Source organism: Nicotiana sylvestris, chromosome 3 (assembly GCF_000393655.2).
Source record: "Nicotiana sylvestris chromosome 3, ASM39365v2, whole genome shotgun sequence".
Classification (NCBI taxonomy): Eukaryota; Viridiplantae; Streptophyta; class Magnoliopsida; order Solanales; family Solanaceae; genus Nicotiana; species Nicotiana sylvestris.
The window spans coordinates 54,272,156-54,293,778 of NC_091059.1; the positions used below are offsets into that span (position 1 = coordinate 54,272,156).

At 38.0% G+C, this 21,623-nt stretch overlaps 1 protein-coding gene across 1 annotated transcript; it reads left to right on the forward strand.

The window, feature by feature from the left end:
- Positions 1–15,057: 15,057 nt before the first annotated feature.
- LOC104217989 (LIM domain-containing protein WLIM1-like) lies at positions 15,058–17,169 on the forward strand. Its single transcript, XM_009768366.2, has 5 exons — positions 15,058–15,334; positions 16,239–16,335; positions 16,453–16,496; positions 16,577–16,666; positions 16,746–17,169. Exons 1-5 carry the CDS (start codon positions 15,200–15,202, stop codon positions 16,953–16,955), a joined length of 576 nt encoding a protein of 191 aa, XP_009766668.1. The 5' UTR covers positions 15,058–15,199; the 3' UTR covers positions 16,956–17,169.
- The last annotated feature ends 4,454 nt before the right edge of the window (positions 17,170–21,623 follow it).

The window sequence follows — 21,623 nt, forward strand, 5'->3', positions numbered from 1 at the left end:
AAGGGCTTCAACAAAATCAGCCCTTCAAAAACTTTAAGAGGTATCGAATTATCCAAATACAAATTTGTGTTAAGGCACTAAAAACAAAGGGTTCCGATCGACACCAAACCCTCAAAAAACCTAATGGGTAAAGAATGCATGCCAAGGCATAAATAAATTTTTACTGTCTTCTAACCCGAAAAGGGGAAATAATAGCCATCTCTTAGAGGCCATAATGGCCCCATCTAAAAGATCCCAAGGGCCGATACACTTAGGGTTCAAGACCTTGTCCTCACCCGATCTGAACCCAAGGGTTCGATTATCCCAAGCCTAAATAAATACTAGCTTGATTATGGCTCGGGGACTCATCATTATCCAACACAAGCCCGTAAGGCTCTACGCCCCAAAGTTCGGACCTTATTCAAACTCGACCACGACAAATTTGAAGAAAACATCCAAGATAAAATCTCAAACACACGGCTCAAAGAATGAAATCATTACAAGAATTTTATAAGGCAGGAAACATCCCATTCAAGGTAATTTTTCTTTTATATACTTAGAAAAAGATATATACAAGAAACCGATAAAAGGTATGACAAAAAAACACAAAAAGAGAAAGGAAAATCCTATCAATGTCTAGAGCTGGTCTCTCCCTTTGAAGCAGTTTCCTCTTCGAGCCCAGCTTCATTATCGGACCCGCTTTGGCTACCTTCTATATCATCATCTTCGGAGGAGGAGATGAGGCATTTGGCATTGGCTTTGAGTGGTTTTGCTTGGGCTATCTCCTTGCCATGGTCAAAACCTCAAGCATGGATCTCTTCGAGGGTCTCCCTCCGGGATTGACACTTAGCAAAATCACTAATTTGTTTCTCCTGGTTAGAGGCTCCATTAGTTCCATTTGAGCGGCCTCGGTATCCTTTAGGTACACGACAATAGTTTTATCAGCCGCGACCTTCGTTTTCTCGACCTTGGCCTTAGCTTCATCAACCTTAGCCCTGGTTGCGACAAGTTTGGCCTCGAGCTGATCGATCTTCTTGGCCTAGGCCAGATTTTTCACTTTGACACCCCGGAGCTAGGTCTCAACCGAGGCCAGATTGGCTAGAGCAGCCTCTTTATCAATAGCAAGTCGATCCATGTTTTCCTTCCACTAGTTGCAGTCGGTCTTAACTTGATCAACCTCCCCTCGAAGATGCTCGATCATATCCAATTTTTGCTACAGCTAAGACACTAAAGTGTTAGCCTCCATAGTCGGGTCCAGTAGACCATACTCTTTTAAAATGACGGTTACCTGCTTGTCTAGCTCGGCCTCATTTTTACGAGCTTTGGCCAAATCTGTCCGAAGGTCCTTGAGCTCCTCCTTCTTTTTGCTACAAAGGAGCTTCAGGGCCTTCCTTTTATCCGAGGATTTCTTGAGCTCGACCTCACATTGGCTCAGCTCAGCCCTAAACTTGGTGATGGCCTACACAGAAAAAGAGATATCAGTTAGGGAAAGGGGAGAAGAAAAAATTGCAACGATAGGATTTAATGCTTACCCGAGAGAAAAGACGGCAAGCCTCTTCAAAGAGGGTAGATGCGTCATTGAAGTCGGCGGCATCATCGATCCTAGTAAAGCAATCATAGAAAAGATCTTCTTTACCGAGGATTCTGCTGGGGTCAGGCATTTGCAGAGCCTGAGCGTCCCTTATTGCTTCCTCAGAATAACCTGTTAGGGGAGGAGAGTGACATATTGTCATGGCCCCGAACATGTCACTCGGGGTTCTCTATTCGATCTCGGGGATCTCGGTACTTGTCCCTTAGGTGTTCTTGTTGAAGGTGGAGGAACAATCTCGACTTCAGGCGATTTGGGGGCCTTGCCCGAGTCTTTTTTCGGAGTTTCTTCTTCACGAGGCAGGGTTTCCGATTTAGAGGTTTTGGCAGCCTCAACTAGTTTCCTAGCTCGGGTCACCAACACCGACTCTTCGCCCTTGTTTTCTTTGTCCTCCAGAAACGGGTGGGCCAAGTCTATGTCTACGTGAATAACATTCCTCCTGCGTCTTCGAGTAGGAGCCATTTTGTCTTAGGGGTCTTCGGGTTTCGAAACCCTTTTTCTCTTCTTATATTTCCCCGATTTAAGAATCGAGGACTCGATCTCTTACTGGGGCTGTAGTCAAAGCTATCTTGAGCTTTTAAAAGCTTTTCTCACACTCCTCTGTCCACCTGATTGGAGCACCCTTCTGGGTCAGCCTGGTCATATGTGTTGCATTAGATGATAAACCCTCTATAAATTGACGGTAATACCCTGCCAAACCAAGAACACTCCGTATCTCTATAGTTGAGGACAATCTAGGCCAACTCTGCACTGCTTCAACCTTCTTCGGATCCACCTTGATCCCCTTACTCGACACTACGTGACCCAAAAATGCCAAAACAGTTGTCGTGGAAGCGATTTAAGGAACAACTTCCAGCTAAAGCAATCTCTCTACCAGTCCTAGGTATTTGCCAAAAATTCTCTAGTTCATGCTCTACTAGTTATTAACTCAAAACTTCCATAATTTTATACTTGTTTACCTCGAAAATACGAGAAACAATTAAACTTCTTTGTGGTTTTAAAGATACGTGATTTAATTCAATACTAATTAATAACCAAAAAATCTAACGTATAAATTAAAAATGTAAGTCGAATCAAACCAGCATTTGAGCAAATCTTGACCTCGAGCTATGATGGCCTCGAGTTAGGTCAACAAGAACAGTAAAGTAAAAACAATAAAGCAAAGAGATAATTCTGATGAGTAATGAGCAAGAAAGTAAGACAGTATATTCTTTTGCCAATGATTGACGATCTTACAAATGAATGGGCTCCTCTTTATACAATAGGGGAGTCCTAAATAAGGTATTTTCGTTTTTAGTAAGGAATCTAATCGGACAACTGTTTAACCACCTAATACGAATTCGTATAAATCCGTTCCAAAATTTACGCCTTGATCTTGGGGACATTGCGGGACTCTTACCTTTTCTTTTATAAAACCATGACGGCATTATCTCTAGGGTGGTCATGCTCGACCTTGACACCTTGATCTTCAAACTTCGAACTTTGCCATCGGGGTCGAGCCCAGTCTATTTGAAATTCAGTCTCGAAGCGGTTCCTCGATCCCACTAAATCAAGCATACCTGATTTCGATCGTATACAGATAGTCCCGTGTTTCTTAGAATAAGATGATAATAAATGATTTGAACCTCGGTTTTTCGGAGTCGCTGATGATGACGTCATCGTCGTGGCGTAAGTGCTTGAGGTGACTCAAAAGGCCCGTCGGTTCTCTTCCCCAATATATTAAATACGCGCTAGTAGTGGTCTTCCACTAATGCCGCCGAACCGTCGCCGCCTACCTATAAATACAGCGCTTCTTATTTTTATCAAGGACTTTATTTCCTCCTTGCAATTTCTCTGATCCTTTTTTTCTCTTCATCTCTTTCTCTCACCACCTGCTACTTCTGCCCTTTTAGCGCCGAAAAATACCAAACTCTGCCTCTTTCCGCTTCTATAATCCTAAAATCATGGCGAAAACCTCTAAAATAGTTCCTCAAAAGGAGAAGGCTTCCTCCTCTTCCTCCCGTCCAGTCGGTGAGAAAGCACTGGCCCTTCACGAGATCGTTCCCGGTTCCTGTGTCATAAAGAAAGACTTCAAAGTCAAAAACTCCCCTGCGGTTCCCGGCTGATGTGAACATGCATCGAGGTATATCTGCTCGATAACGGAGAAACACCTCGAGGCTATGAAAAAGGATTGGGGGGGGGGGGTCATGGTACAGATACCTACCCTCGAGGAGAGTATCACTACCCACGTGAAGGGGTTCCTAAGAGTTTATACTTACCCCTTCACACTAGGTCTTCTTGATCCCATTGTGATTGATTTCTATAAAAGATATCAAGTCACCCTCGTCCAGATCCACCCTTCTTTCTGGCACATAGTGATCATGCTTCGCTATTTCTCCAATAAGGCTAAGGGGCTCGAGTTTACCCTTAGTCACCTTATCAGCTTGTACTGGCCCCAGCTTTTCCGAGGGTTGATCAAGCTCCAACATCGGTCAACCAATTCCTTCTTTGCTAGCAACGACGAGGATAAAGATTGAGACTGGATGAGCCGGTTCATCCGAGTGAGGGCCTGCGATATCATCCCCGAGGAAAATATGTCGTTCCCAGTAGAATAGAACCCCAACCATAAGTGAAGTTGTCCCCTAGTAACCTTATGTATTTTGTTTATGCATTGCTTGAAGCCTTCATCCTTTTTGTATCGGTCACTTGGATGTCTCATGCGGTCCTCGACCTCGAGGACTGGGTCCGAAAACTAATTGCGACCTCCTCGTATGACAAACAACGCTAGCGTGATTTGGCGAGGGGCAGATGGGAAGCCAAACACCATGGTAAGTTCTTCTTTGTAAGTTTTTTGATTTTTTCCTTCTTTATTTCTTTCCTCATACTCAATTTTTAATTTATGCAGGCATTGGAAATTTCTCCGAAGAATAGTAAGGACCCGCTTGTCCAAAGATATATATTTTTTTGAATTATTTTTTCAAAAATATGTTTGTCCATAAAATTTTGTATGTTTCTGAAAATTTTTCGAAAATGAGTTTTTCAAAAATTTCAGAATTTTTTTTCTCTGCTCACAAAACTGCAATATTTTTTCAAGTGAAATGCATGTCAAAAAGTAATTTCAAATTCCAAATATATTTTTTCAACTTAACTCCAAATATTACCTTTTTCCAAAACATACAATTTTTATGTCCAAATGCTTACTAAGCCTATTCCCATAATGTAGGTCAAAATTTGAGTCTTTTACTCAAATGGTCACTCAACTATCTGAAATTATTTACTAATGTCATTTTTCTTTTGTTTGTAACAACAAAGGCACTTAACTATGCTTATATCACTCAGAAGCTCACTCAACTAGATTTCTCAAACATTTAATTTCCAATTACCTATTTTGCTCTAAATTGTCAATTTATTTTTTTTTTACTTTTTAATTATATGAATTTTTCTCGTTTTAATATAAATTATGGAATTCCCTATAGAATAAATCAATTTTATTTATAAATTAAATAAAATAGTATTTAAGCATATATAATGTTAGAATAACAATATATTGAGCATAGTAAATAATTTAATTAGAACAATTTGTTCGTAATAACAATTTTGATGTTAACAACAAAAACTCAAAAATTTATTTACACAATTAAGAATGAAAGAAAATAAAAGTTTTGAAAATATAAATTCTATGTATGTAATATAAAAATAATTATTTAAAATAAAGGTATATTTATAATATATATTATATATTCATGAAAATTATGCTCAATTATTTTATTATTCTGATATTATATATGCTAGAATATTGAATTTTTATTTTTTAAATAAAAATTATTTTTTCGATAGGTAAGTCCATAATATAGATTAAAAGGGAGAAAAAAAATTATAATATTAAAAAAGTAAAAAAAAAAAGAAGAAGAAGAAGAAGAAGAAGATAAAAATTGATAATTGAGCGGGCAAAATAGGTATTTGACAATCAAAGTTTAAGAAATCTAGTTGAATGACCTTCTAAGCGATATAGACATGGCTAAGTGACTTTTCTGTTACAAACGAAAGAAATATGACTTTACTATATAATTTCGGATAATGGAGTGGTCGCTTTGTATTTCTGTGAAATGAGTTTTCTTACAATTAGGAAGCACAACCCTAAAGGTAATTGCTTAGGTTGTTGTTTATTTCCGAAAGGTGCCTTCGGAAATTTTAATTTCATATATTAATTTATATGATATAATTTGATTCGGCACAAAATTTAACAAAAGAGTAATAACATTTGAATTTTATTGGCTTAAACATGTCGTAACATTTGTATGGCTATAAAATTTTTAATACATATGATCTTAATTAAACACGATATAACAATTGTGCGGTTGTAAAAAATTTCATTAAAGAAATTATTTTCAAATAATTTTTTACTAAAATTATTTTTTTAATCTATCTATCTATATTATTATAAAAGTAGGAACACTTTAACTGAAAAGTTAAATTATTAAAATACCCTTCTAAATTATCTGATTACCCTATTTATAAAAACTAAAAAGATAAAGCCTGCCAATGGCCCCAAGCAAAGGTTCATACCCTTTCACTAATGATCACAACCATTCCAAAGCTTCACTAAGGGTTCCGATTTTTAGTTTCTAATCGATGATATCTTTTCAAATAAGAAGAGAAACATTGTTGCTTAGATTTTAAAATGAGAAAAAAGACATAATTACTGGTTCTCGCCTTTTCACTCTGTATTCACTTTGGACGGGATTGTCTTGAAACCAACACAGTATGATCATATTTAACTCATTATTTTTCTTACTCATTCTAGTATGTTTTTCGTTAGATACTTTATCTAATGTTTTTCGATTACAATACTTATTTATTTTGAAAGGTAAAAATAATAAACATATTGCCCAACTATAATTATTATTTTAATAATGTTTAAGTAATCTAAATACCCTACTTATAAAAATATTAAACAATTAAGGAAGAAAAAGAATTGTTGTGTTCTTCCTCAGGAAGTTGTGTCTTTCGAGTTGTGTGACTAACTTTTCTTTCAAAATTAGTTTAATCGTCGGCTGCCTTGAGGATTTTGTAATCAAAGCTTGTTTAAAAAGTACGAAAAAAATATTGTCCATAAAAGTCTTCTGTCATTGGTGATAGAGTAATATTAAATGAAATTCTCTTTGATTTGGGTGAATAGTAGAGGGATTTGACACGTGAAGATCATTAAAAAAAAAAGAATTCAAGATATCGCTGTTTAACTAAAAAGTGTTAAATTTTTTATTAAACTAATTAAATAGGAAGATTTAAGGTAAATCCTCGCCAAAAATAATTAATCCTAGATCCGAGATAGAGAATAATAATAAGTAAATATAGCTGAACCAAAACTAAACCATAACGATAATTGTATCCTATAATGTAAGAAAAGGATGATGATCTTCATAATGTTAAATGATGATGATAATATGTAGATAAAAATGGTCACCGTTCTTGAACAAAGTTGACCCCTGTACATTTGGTATAATACAACTAATGACGGATACTGAGGACTTGGGCTTCCTTTCTCCTTTCTCCTTGGCGAGGAGCCCAAGATGAAGATCCTCTATCCTCTCTCAAAAATATGTCTGCATATGCGTGTGAGTTTGTGTCAAAAATCCCCCCTTCTGTTATTCTCTCCTCTAATATTTATACAAAAGCACTTTCTTTATCCAACGGTCCTTAACCGGAATACCTTAGCTCTTGGAATATTCTGTGGAATATTTCTTTAAAATATCTAAGTGTTTGAATCAGCCACTCAGGTCGAATTGAGTGCTCGACCTCGGCCGTAGCTGAATCGCTCGTTATTATATTGCTTTCCATACATGACCTCGGCTTGGTTGGCTCTTGACCTCGGCTTCTTCCATTTTGAAATTAATGAGGCGGCGTTTGGGATTTCTTAATTGGGGTGTCTGTGTTCTTATAAATAGGGACAGACACTCCTTATTCGAATTGTTGTGTTTTTAAAGCCCTTGAAGCCCGAGTCCTTTTTCTCTTTGAGTTCTCAGCTTCAGTGTTTTCTTCCTCTTCTTAGTATCCTTTGCTACTTTCACCTCCTTCATCTTTGTACTTCTTCTTCACATACTCAGAAAAAATGGCCAATGCTTTTTCTGACCCTGTGATGTTGGCTGCAGATGCTCCTCCCCATGAGGAAGGGGTGGCCAAGGTGAAAGATGAAAACTTTCCCACCGTGGATGAGATAATCCCGTGCTTCGTTAAGGATTGATCAGATTTTAAAACCCTGCCTAAGGATGAACATGAACCTGTCATCTCTACGATAGATGCGGTGGTGATCAATGCGTTTAGAGCTAAGTGGCTAATACCGACCTAAGTTGAAATCATTCCCGCTGGTAGCAATGTAGTCCAAACACACCGGGTACTGCGCATTTTACGCGTACCCGTTTGTCATTAGCTACACGCTTCCTCTTCTCTCCTTGGCAGAGAATTTTTGTTACTTTTACAATGTGTGCCCGGCTCAGCTCTCTAATTACATTTACAAGCTCTTCCTCATGCTAATCAAATACGCGGAGTTGTCCAGCCATGGTATTTCTCTATGCCGTGTGCTTCACCTCTTCGCTCCAAGATTTCATAGGGGCACGATGATTCATATGCGTCATCGGGGGACCAAGGGGTTGGTCGTGAAGATGGACGACAAAACTAATTGTCGTTTTTGTGAAAATTCCTTCTACGTGAAGACGACGCATGTGGTATCAAACCCTGACGGATTCCCCAAGGAGTGGAACATTGCTCGTAAGTGTTTTCTTTCTAAAAATGGTCGTTGTTTGTTTTGGGGCAATCTTATCGTTTTCCTTCTTCCTTTGCAGCCCTGAGAGATCCTCATTTACCAGTTGTTGGCATTTGTGACTCGGTGATTCAGGTCCTCCCCCATACTATGGGGATTCGTGAGTGGTCTCACTTCAACGAGAGGTTTAGTCGTAGACCTGCGGCCGGTGAGTCGTCTTTCGCTTCAAATATGGGCTTTTATATCATCATTTATATCGTTTTATCTCTCCTCTTTGTTTATAGGTCGGAGGGCAGCGAGGAGGGCGAGGGCTCTTACGCCCGCTTTTCGCCAGTTGGGTATATTACCTGAGCTCGTACTTGTAGTGGCTGCAAGCGAACCTGCTCAGACTACTGCTGTCCCGTAGACCTCGACTTCTCGCAGGCCTAGCCACTTAGTTGCTTCTTCCCTGGCGAGGATTTTGGCTCCCGCAATTCATTTGGTGGACGAGTCATTAGAGGGCGAAGGCGAAGAGGTTCCATTAAAGAGGCGGAGAATAAAGGCTGAGACCGAGGGGCCTTCGAGGGGTGAACCCGTATTGGCGGTGCCCGAACCGAACGGGGGTACTGGTTTGGTCGTTCAAACCATGCTTCCCCTGATCATGGAGATAGCTTCTTTTGAAGGAGGGCAGAGCTAGGAGGCCACTGCAATCATTCCGATTGGTCCGTCGGCTTCACAACTGGCCCGTGCTTTCTCTTCGGCTATCGAGAGGGCAAAAAGTGTGGTTGTAGATGACTACGAGTCTGATTCAGATATTGACCCTGAGGACATAAGAATGTATGGAGACGGGTTCATTCGGGTAAAAGCGGGAGCGGACAGTTCTTCCCGCGTAATCGAGATTTCCCCAGATTTAGATTTGTTGGATGACACAGTAAGCCTGGTGTGCCAATTTGCTGTTCTTTGTTCCGCTACCAAAAACAGGGCCCTTCAGGAGATCAACGATGCTGGCCTGTCTCAGGACATGGGCGGAATGGCTTTGAGGGTGACTTCTTTATTACTTTCTTCGTTTCACGTCTTCTATTCTTGTTGACTTTTCTCTATCCTCTTTTCTTCCTTTAGACTTTTATTTTGGATACTGAGAGTCTCCACTGCAAGGAGAGGCGGGCTACCATATTCCAGAAGATGGTTTCAATGTACAACCTTAAGGAGGAGTTGGAGTGGAAGGACGAGGACCTGATGCGGTCCATGGGCAGGTACAACGAACTTGAGGGGCTGCTTAAGGCTAAAGAAGAAGAGCTTGAGGTGGGCAAGGGCATTGTGGCTGAGTGTGTTGATTTTCAGGCGAAGGTGGTCTCCTTGCGGGTGGAGCTTGAGTAGAGTGATTCCAGAGTCGCTGGTCTAAGTGTTGAACTAGTGGAGAAAGCGATCGAATTGGAGGGAAAGTAGCCAAATTAGAGAGGACCGAAAGAGCCCAAGTAGCGGCCTTGGCGAGGACTGCGGTGCTGGAGGATTCTATCTACGTTCATGGATCTGAGCATGAAACTAAGATGGGGACGGCTGCTCTGAGGGAGGCGCAGTTTGATGAGAAAATTTGCGATCTTGAGAGAGAAGTCTCAACCTTGGGCGATCAAATTGCTGCCCTCGAGGCTAAGAAAGCTCAACTTTTGGCTTCAACTCTTCCTGCGTCCATTCCTCGCCATTTGTACAAGAGGTGGATCCACACTGAGGCTCAGCGGGATATATATAAGGGTTTGTTGACAACGGGGAATGTTCCGAAAGCCGCTTTTGAAGAGGTCTGTGTCAAAGCGCGTGAGGCCCGGCTTGCCTGCGACTATGACCCCGCGACACTAGAGGCTGATGGAGAAGATGAGGTCGAGGATGGACTTGCCTTTGATGATGAACATTCTGATGGAGAAGGTGATGGTGGAGGTGAAGTTGCCGAACCAAGTGGGGAGAGAGATGATGGTGTGGACGACGCTGAGTGAAGCTTTGTACTTTTAATTTTTCCTTTTGAACTTGGATTTTTCATCTTCTCTTTTTCTTGGTTGGTTGGTTGGGTGGGGCCCCCTTACGGCCCTTTGTATCTTTTTTTTGTCCTTCGAATGAAATAGTCAGCTCGTTTTCGTTTGTATGTTTTTGGCGTTCCCTTCTCTTTTCTTTTCAAATTTCTTGGATTTTCTCGCAATAAGTCCCTGACTTTTGGTAGTTGACTTCGAGTGGGATCGAATTCGATCTGCTAATTTGAACTTGACTTTGTTAACCGAGCGAGGTCTAATTTTAACTTTCAAATTTGAGTGAAGTCAATTTGGACTTGTTAATTCGAGCGAGGTTGAATTTTGTCTTTCCATTTTGAGCGAAGTCACTTTTGACTTGTTAATTCGAGCGAGGTCGAATTTTATCAATTTGAATGAAGTCAGTTTTGACTTGTAAATTCAAGCAAGGTCGAATTTTGGCTTGCCAACTTGGGCGGAGTCAGTTTTGACTTGTCAATTCGAGCAAGGTCGAATTTTGACTTGCCAACTTGGTGCGGAGTCAGTTTCGACTTGTTAATTCGAGCGAGGTTGAATTTTGACTTGCCAACTTGGGCGGAGTCAGTTTTGACTTGTAAATTCGAGCAAGGTCATATTTATATTTCCTTTGCATTGGTGCGATTATGTACATTTGGCGTTGTATAAGATCATCTTGCTACTTTGTTTATTCATTGGAGAATATTACATGTTTCCGTTCGGTCCGTGCGTGCACTCGCAGAGTCCCAATCTGTCTAGTCCTTTCATCACTCGTCCTAGAGAAATAGTCGATAGGCGGGGCGATGAATGTATTGCTCAAGCTTTGGGGCGTCTTAATGTATGGACGAAATTAGATTTTAGCTAGTGGTATCGTCGCATAGTTTGTTTGGCGGGCGCATGGGTGAGCCTATCACATGTGTTCTGTCTGCAAATTGGAGAGATTCGTGTGTTGTCGGGGTTGGTGACCCAGTCCCAGTCTATACAGATTTTTCCCTTTATGGCGTTAAGTATCAACTTGTTGGAGAGGAGTTTTTACTTGACCGTCGCCCGCAAGACAATATGGCGCGAAATATTTTCTTGGTGTGTTGCTTTGATGGCGTTTGTTTCTTGTTCATGTATCTGGGAGAATGCTCATGTTCTTATCCCTGTCTAAAAGAAAGATAACAAGTTAAACCTAAATGAAACTGTTTGTTACCTCGAACTAATTGATTGGCATGGGGAGTGGGGCTGTAGAATGACTTGTTTCGTCCCGTACTCTAATGCTGGATTCGGATATGATCTCGGCCTTGTACTTAGCTTCGTCGTTAGTTGAATCTGAGCGTCTTGTGAACTGACAACTTACTTCGCCCGTTGGGATCTCGAGTTCGAGTTCCGGTCCCATCCAGTCCCATGTGCACAAAAATAAGAGGAACATCAGTCATACCTTGAACACACGGGCATGGTAAGCTTGTTATTTCAAATAATGACACAATAGGTTATCATTCCTTCCTAAGTGAGTGAGGGCAGTATGCATAAAGCATAGATCGGTATCTAACATTGATATAGCAATAAGATGGTAGGCGTGTTTGGTGCGTAGTGGCTATAATCCTATTTTGACGACTCACACTCACGACATACCAGACTCACCCCTACAGCAACGCGCGACTTTCATGTGGATATCGAAACATAATTTTGATTTCGTGCAAAGATATGACCTTGGTTGGTTCGGCTATTTCAAGATCTTGCCTACAAATTTCTCGAGTTGGTGTATGTAATAAGGGGGCGAGGCTATGACAATCGGAAAGTGAAACTTTGGCTGACTTTAGATCTAGAGGAAACTAAAACTTTGGCTTGAAAATCCTCACAAACGGCGCCAAATTGTTTGACTTAAAAGTGTTAAACTCTTTATTAAACTAATTAGATAGAAAGATTTAAGGCAAATCCTAGCTAGAGATAATTAATCCTAGATCCGAGATTAAGAATAATAATAAGCAAGTATAGCTGCACACAAAACTAAATCATAACAATAATTGGATCCCATAATGTAAGAAAAGGATGTTGATTTTCATAATATTAAATGATAATGAAGAATATGTAGATAAAAGGGTCACCGTTCTTGAACAAAGTTGACCCCCGTACATTTGGTATAATACAACTAATGATGGATACTGAGGACTTCGGCTTCCTTTCTCCTTGGCGAGGAGCCCAAGATGAAGATCCTCCATCCTCTCTCAAAAATATGTCTGCTTATGTGTGTGAGTTTTTGTCAAAAATCCCCCTTTCTGTTATTCTTTCCTCTGATATTTATACAAAAGCACTTTCTTTATCCAACGGTCCTTAACCGGAATACCTTAGCTCTTGAAATATTCTGTGGAATATTCCTCTAAAATGTCTAAGTGTTTGAATCAGCCGCTCAGGCCGAATTGAGTGCTCGACCTCGGCCGTAACTGAATCGCTCGTTAGTATATTTCTTCCCATACATGACCTCGGCTTGGTTGGCTCTTGCTAGTCCTCCATTTAAGTAAGATTTTGCTGTTCGGATTTCGACCCATACAGTCACAAGCCTAACAGTTTAAGAAACAAATTGCCACTTAATAGAAAAAATGTTCGCTTCCCATTCATTCTTTTGATGCTATCCTACGAAATTATCCATAAAATCATTTATTTGGTGACACCAACATACCAACAAAAGCAATAATAATCAATGCTTTAAAAGTTAAGCCTCCTATCAATTGTTGGGGTTCCAAACCTGAATCAATCTCACACGGACAAGAACATTTTAAATTAACCATCTCCTATCACTATATAAGCGGTTACGTTGCCTCATTGTTTCAAAAATGCACGCATCCAATATCTTTCTTCCACGTGTAAGTATGGATAGAACTTATTTCTTTTCTTTTGTTCCTTGTTGCCGTGTTGTTTTACCTCTGAATCATATTGCTTGTGTTGTGACTTATTGGTTTGTTGAATTACTTTTGTTGTTGTATGTCGTTTATAAAGATTAAAAGGTGCACATTCTTCTTTTTTTGTAAAATATTAGTAACTTTGTATTATTTTTATTATTACTGACCACATTTCATATATGATAAATGGAAGAACCTTCATTGATTGGTATCTATTGAAGTATGGTCATGTTTTTTTCCTTGCTTATATTTGTTTAGTTTAGAATCCATAGATTACTTCCATATTAATAAGTTTATGATTTAATTTCTTTTCTTGATCTACTTTGGATATTACATCAGAGACATGAATGCCATCTCTGTGTGGTTTTTCATTAATGCATTTTATCACGTGAAGGAAAGAGGTATCAAGATTATCGTGTAGTATTAAATATGTTTAGGAATAAAAAGATACAAATTGAAAAAAGCTAATGCAAATGCTATAAGCTTAAGAAAGATATATGTCCAACTCTCATGATTTACAAAAGTGACAGTATGATCAATCACATTGATTAATAGCATATAGTATATCTCCGTTAGATAATTTTTATCGTTATAGATTTTTTGTAATTGTAAAGCTCAAGAGGTGGAAATAAGCGGAACTAAATTTAGGAATGGATTTTTTGTCCAAAGTAATAATTAGGAATGGATTATATAGTCCTTATTTAAGAAGACACAACATAGTTAAGTAAACCGAATATTTTTATAAAATATATCTCTTAAAAATGTTTCAAAATTTCTAAATTAGTAAAAAATTATTTTATGAATTCGAGCTTACTTTTTATTAAAATAAGAATTGATGATAGATATACATAAAAACTAAAACATGATATCTTTAGAAATTGGTTAAAAGAATAAATTTAATTTTTAATTTTAATATGAATTTCATACTTTCACTTCTTTTTAGATAGTATTAATATGGTCATTTCATAATCTATCAACTGCAAGTAATTCAATTTTAATCATAAACTTTATCTTTCCAAGGTCTTTCCAAACGAATGATAAAGTAGACTATTCAAAGGTAGAGCTTGACTTTAAATTTTTTTCATTTCTTGGAGAAAGTTCGTATATAGTATTTATAGATTAAATAAATAGTGCTATTTTATTTTGCTCGCCTGAAAAGTAAAAAAAAAAAAAAAAAAAAAAAAAAAAAAAAAAAAACTTTTCTCTGTCAGTTAACTGTGTTTGTGTACTTAAGATAAAGAACAAAATAACTTTCCAAAATTCAGAAAAACTTTTAAATCTGTAAGGGTTGTTTGTTATTTTTAAAACTAAAAAAAAAGTACCATAACTTGTGAAATTGAAGTAATAAAATAATAAAATTTCAACAATTTTAAATTGAATATATTGACTAAGATGATTGCTGACTTCTAAGGCAGATCCTTCCTTAATTTTTATTGAATTCGCTAAATGAAATCAACAATCCTCAGTTTCTTGTACTTACTCTTTTATTCAATGGCCAATTTTTAATATAATATTCAAAAATATGTATACCTACAGAGACGAAATACACGCCCAACGCGCGTTCGAAGAAACTAGTAAAAGAATTACGTAACAAGGATATAGTATCAAACAAATTAGAAGGAAGGAAGCATGGTTAAAAATTGGATCACTATAGAAAATGGAAGTACATATTTTAACCACCCGAATTTGCATTTGTTTTGTTAGATTATGATCATATAGCTTCTAACAGAATTTTGGTTATGGGAGCGGAAAAGCTTGGTCTAAGGGAATACAATGGTGGAATATCTATCATGACCCGCAAATTACTGTCAATCATATTTTATTTGTTTTTTCAACCTTTCTCCGATCTTATTTAAGCTCTTCGATGATCAAGTTGTGCGTGGAATTTTAACAAGAGAGATAGAGAGAGAGAGGGGAAGAGGGGAGAGAGAGAACAGAGTAGAAAGGAATTATTGATTGTCTTCAAATATCTGTTCTCCTGCCTTCGCCTCTTTTCAACAATCGTAGAATTTACTTTCAACAATCAAAGATGACGTTCGCAGGAACAACGCAAAAGTGCAGTGCTTGTGAGAAAACGGTGTATCTGGTGGATCGTCTTGCTGCTGATAATCGCATTTATCACAAGGCTTGCTTTAGGTGCTACCACTGCAAAAGTACTCTCAAGGTATTCCCTCCCCCTACGAAGTATTGATAGAAATACTAAGAGTTCGAATCCCTCTCCATCCGCGAGGTCATAAGTTCTCTCTTGCATTATTTATGATAAGAACAAATCAGATCGGTTCGACTGATATGATAGATGGAATGAGAGTTTGTGTTCTATTTAATTAGGACCTTGTCTCCCTTTCATTATCTTCCGCTCTCCATGTATAGATTGCGAAAGGGCCAGGTGGATTAACTTTGGGAGCTAAGTGGAAGATCTTAGTGATCTTGTGAGTGGTTGATAAATTGCGATTGCAGTTTTCTTTAGAAAGTCCCATAGCTCCTCTATGCTATGTTATTCTTAGTTCTACCGGAATCATTCATATTAATTTCGAAGCTCACTGGTTGTCTGAAAATTATGTTGTCAACTTGAACGTTTATACAAGAATCTTGAACCCAAGCCTTTTTTTCGGGAAAATACATGCAAGGAAGGAATAGAATACGCTCTTTTTATTTCAACGAGCCTCGCTTCTTTTCTTTGAGTTTCTTTTTATCATTTTATTAAACTATATGAGTATTCTTCAGGGAGCGCAAATAAAGAATAGCCTACGGTAGATAGCTATGAATTTTATCTCCCGATAGTGGGAGTTGAAGATCAGTGAAGAAGAATTAGGCTCACACGTGAGGAAAATTAAAGTTATAATAATTTAAGTTATTAAAGTGTGCTCTTTTAAATAGCTTAAATTTCTGGATAAGATGGTCACATATTCACTAGAGTACCGAAGTAGGAAGGGGTTTTAAGTTCAAGTCTAACCTTTTTTATAACAAAAATAATTTTCACGTGTTTGACCCAAGGAAACATGAGCTTTGTGATCGCAAGCTAGTTCTGGCATCTAATAAATTTTGTTTTTTTTTTTGATTTTTTTCAGCTCAGTAATTTCAACTCCTTTGAGGGGGTAATTTACTGTAGGCCTCACTTTGATCAGCTTTTTAAGAGAACTGGCAGTTTGGACAAGAGTTTTGAAGGTATATATATTACTCATAGTCTTAAATAAAATATTTAGAAAAAAGAAACACAAAAACAGAAAGGAGTATGGTAGCAAATTAAAATCAATATAACTTTGCTTCTTTGGTATATATCAGGAACTCCGAAAGTCACAAAGCCAGAAAAACCTGTGGACAACGAGGTAACATAATCAGATAATGATCCTCCTATCTCTCTGTTTAATTCCAATTTCTGAAATACATATATATATATGTTGAACAGAATGGTAGCGGGAGCAAAGTCTCAAGTTTATTTGCAGGCACGAGGGAAAAATGTGTGGGCTGCACTAAAACTGTGTATCCGATTGAGAAGGTAACAACAATGAATCAAGTATTTATTTTCCCTTAAATCAAATACTTAAAACAATTTTATTTATGTTGTTTAATTTAAGGTAAGTGTGAACGGAACAGCATACCATAAGGCCTGCTTCAAATGCAGTCATGGAGGCTGTACAATAAGCCCATCAAATTACATTGCACATGAAGGAAGGCTTTATTGCAAGCACCACCATATTCAACTCTTCAAGGAGAAAGGCAATTACAGCCAGCTTGAGTCTGACCATGAAACTGACCCTGCTCTTTCCACTCAATCATTAACTTAAAACAATATTCCTCAAATTGTTTTCTCTTTCATTTCTCCCTATCTTTTCCTCGTCACTGATTCTGGATTTTGTTCTTTCTTACGGGGTAAATTCAGTTATATCTATCCATTTTGGTTGTACTTCTATGTATTCTTGTCGGTTTCTGTACATTGTAGCATATTGAAGGTTGTTTTAAAAATTGAACCAGAATCATTGTAAAGTGTAAATTTGTTTACCTCTACTTTCCAAGAATTAATTTTAAGAATCAAACGATCACAATCACCAACAAGCTAAGGGTTAGCTTCTTCTTTCTCTACTTTTTTCGCTCCTAGTCAATAGGAGAAATGAGGCTCAAATACTTGAGAATCCAATAGCATAAGTGTGAAGAAGATGAAAAACACAATGCAAAAAGAAAAAAACTTTTTTTTTATCGGGTTTTAATGCAAGAAAAACTCTGTCACGCAGTCTATTGAATAAGAAAAAACAAACAACAATAATAAACCCTATATAATCCCACAAGTGATGTTTGAAAAGGTAGTGTGTCTGTTTCAAATATACCCTCGGCTCAAGGACATCATAGTCAGAGTAGAGTTGAAAAGAAACACTGATATTGAAAAAGCCATGAAAAGGAGGAAGTAATAAAGCATGATAATAAGATAATAAACAAAAGAAATAACATAGTACTAACAACAAGATAATAAGATAACAATCAAAACAAATAACATGTACTAATAGAAATATGAGAATAAGAAAATGCAAGAATAATTCAAATTCTACTGGTATGGAAAATAAATACGCATTACTACCTCCTAATCCTCTACAATGATTCTCGACCTCCATCCACCCATCAAGGGTCATGCCCTCAGTATGCTCAAGATGTGTTATGTCCTACATAATCACCTGTCCCCAATACCTTTTTAGCCTAACTCTGCCTCTCCTTAGACCCACCATGGCCAACCTCTCACACCTCCTCACTGAGACATCCGTGCATCTCTTCTTTATATGCCTCAACCAGTATGGTAGAGGGTAAACTAACATGTTAAGTGATAGAATGTATGGGTCCACCAACTTCTATAGAGAACCAGGTTCTCTATCAAGTTCGACAGTACACACACAGAGAAGAGAAGTTAAATGACAAGAGGAATTTTACGTGGAAAATTTCCAGCTCAACAGGATTAAAAACTACGACCTACCCTTGTAGGATTTCAACTTTACTACTAAGCAACTTTCAGATTACAATCTATGCAACCTAGCTCTTAATCCCTCACTAACTTGTAATACACCTATTACAAGCTACTTTGCAATAACTCTATTACAAAGATTTTAAAACTTGACTAACTCTAGCCAAGACTTAAACACGTAGGTTTAAGGTTTACAAAGATGTTCCTATTGAGTGCTTCTAAATAAGCTGGATAGGAATTAAAATTTGAAGAACTATTACAAAGTTATAATTCAACTAAGGACACTCAATAACTCGATGTGGGAACTGGTCCGTAGTAGCTTTGTTCTTTGTTCTTGAGGCACTTGAAACTTGCTAGCTGAATGGTCACGTTGGTGAGCTTGTGTAAAATCTGTAAGTGTTCAAGTATTTTATTTTACCTCTCTTGAATGCATATATATATGTGTGACATCATTTCCAATGATGCAAGGAAGGTAGGTAAGTGTCACGACCCTAAACCCGAACCCGGTTGTGATGGCGCCACTCGTGAAGACAAGGCCAACCAATTAAACCCAATTCACTTTTTAAATAGTTAAACAACATAAAAGCAGTCTAAAACATGATTTAGTAATACTAAGTGGTGGATAATATCAATAAACTGTGGAAGTACCACCCAACACAGCCCTAACCGGGGTGTCACAAGTCACAAGCACCTAACAACCCTAAGTCCTCAAATGTAACTATAGAGTTTAAATACTGAACTAAGGACATAAAGGAAAGATATAGGGAGGAGCTCCGGACTGCGAACGCCAACAACTACCTAAAGACTCCTTGAAGATCTGTGTCACGACCCAAACCGAAGGGCCGCGACGGGCACCCGATGCCTTACTCAACCGAGTACCAACGTAACATATCTTCCTTATCATGTTATCATGAGTAAATGAGCCAGAAAACCCGTCATGAGATAACAAGAATAAAACATAAGGGAATACTCAACATATGAAGACCCAACATGATATACAAACTAATATATGTGACATACGGGCCTATAAGGCCGACATGACCATTAGTAAATTCGAAACATAGGCCGACAAGGCCATACAATTATCCATACACCTGACATCTGTCTACAAGCCTCTAAGAGTACATCAAATCATAAAGGTCGTGACAGGGTCCCGCCATACCAATCAATACATATCCAAAGCATACTGACCAAATAGGTAACTCCGGAGCAAGTGGAGTGCACCAACACCTTCACTGAGCTGATAGCCTACTAGGAGGACTGTCAACCTATCAATCGGGACCTGCGGGCATGCAATGCAGCGTCCCCAGGCAAAAGGGACGTCAATACGAATAAAGTACCGAGTATGTTAGGCAGGAAAGCATACATAAGAACAGTAGTGTAAAGAGAGAGATAGAGGAGATACAACCTGTAACATCTGAGTGCCTCTAGGGGCTATGATATGAAATGCATAATACATATATATACATAAACTTTTTGAAACATTCGCCTTTGCGGGCATCATCATCATCATCATATCGTACCCGGCCTCAAAGAGGACTCGGTAAAAGCGTACCCGACCATCATAAGGTTAGGTAGAATCGTACCCGGCCACGTGGAGCTCGGTAAACCCAACTGATCAGTGGTTGCACAATAGGTGTCATACCCGGCCGACTATAGCGCGGCTCGGTAGAGTAAAATAGATACATATATATAATGCATGCTCGACTCATGGAATCACGTTCTAACCCTTTCGGAGTGATGTAAGGTCATTGCACCTTCGATTAACATTATGGACATCCCTACCATCAATATGAACCTTAGTGGGATTTAAGGATCATACACACTTGTTTAGAATAACTTTATAAGGAAAGAACAACATGGACAACCTTAGTTTCTAGGAGTAGATCCGTTATGAATTAGCGTACCGTTTATGTTCATGTCACTTTAGATCATGCCAAAAGAAAGAAGTAAGTGCCTTAACATACCTGGAGTAAGGAAAACTCCGTATAATACTCTTGGAAAAGATTGCACCGTACTCCTTTAGAATAGCAAAATTTCACGTTACATCTCCGACCATTGTAACTCACATATGCAGTCACTTTGAAATACGATGTTATATCTACTGATCTCGTACATACACCTAATACTATAACTAGAATTCCTCTGAGGCGTGGAATAAAACAGTTTCGAACTAACTGATTCACACCATTCTTTTTTTGAAAACTTTGACACTGCTGGACTTCCCAAATCATGAACAACATACTACCACAAGTTGCCATCTTTTTATAAACACCCAAAAATGCAATAGCTAGATTTCACTTTTCTTAGCAAACAAAAAGACTTTGCTTTCAAAATAAAGAGATCAATCAAATTCTTAAACAAATTAACCTACTTTCAGAAGGCTTTCAAGAGTGCTAAAATGAATACCTATATGCTTGCACGTTAGAAGGCTTTAAAAAATATAAAACTTGTTGTATACTAATGTGACACCTTTTCACTTAAATGCAAGAGTCATTATAGGTATATCCATGTGGCTGCCACGCTTTGTTTTGGAGATAATTATAAATTTTTATCCACTTATTAGTTAATCGAGTAATGTCTTGTTACCCGGTAATTAACCAATTACCCAAAATTACTTAAAATTCTATTTATTACTAAAATACTTCATATATACTTTATATGTTATACTATCGTGTTGATATGGTATCTTGCATGGTACTAGTCCATAAATACCGGGTATTTTAGTTCGGGCCGTATTTTATCCCGAAATGATAAACTTCGACGAAATTCCTTTTCTTCGATTTACTTACCCTCTCACCTTCACAAATTTACTCATCACTTGTTTGATATAGCATAATACTTATAATCCAAAAATAATCTCATTCCCAAATTTACGTCGATTAACTTATGACAAAACTTTAACTTACGAAAACATGGGGTGTAACATTATTCCCCTCTTTGGAACATTCGTCCTCGAATGTTGACTTATGCACTTATCATTTTCATAACCCATAGCTCTTGCGAATATTTTAATATTCTCCTTTCCATTGAGGCAACTCTTCTTTGAATAAATCCACAGGCCAGGGTATTCCCCTCTTTAAGCCTCTTTATTATACCACGACATGTAGTCGGAATCCTTCTAATCTCGTAACTGTTGCTACCTTCTATCATGCAGCCTGTACGATTCTAATTTTGTATGTGCGCCTATGCGACGCTTCTCTCCTCCTTCCTCCAGCTCTTAGCCAATCTCTAGGCCTCGCTTTGTGAACATATACAGAATTATGACAAGCTGTCCCTCTAGGCATCTATAGGTGTACTGATGTCTTTCGCTTGGTACTTTATCGAACTTAAGACTATTTCTATCTCTTGTTTCATAGCCTTGTATATCTATCCTTATGGATTTACTACATCTAGGTAGGTTATACTATACCATAAAACTTACTTCGGTTTATTATTACCGAGGTTTGCTACCCAACTCCAGGTTACTCTCTCGCTGCTTATCCTATATGTATAAATCTAAGTCCTT

Coding starts and splice junctions, on each gene's coding strand:
- LOC104217989 (XM_009768366.2), top strand. CDS start 15,200: ATGACGTTCGCAGGAACAACGCAAAAGTGCAGTGCTTGTGAGAAAACG. Junction 15,335..16,238: donor ACTGCAAAAGTACTCTCAAG/GTATTCCCTCCC, acceptor GATTTTTTTCAG/CTCAGTAATTTCAACTCCTT. Junction 16,336..16,452: donor TTTGGACAAGAGTTTTGAAG/GTATATATATTA, acceptor GGTATATATCAG/GAACTCCGAAAGTCACAAAG.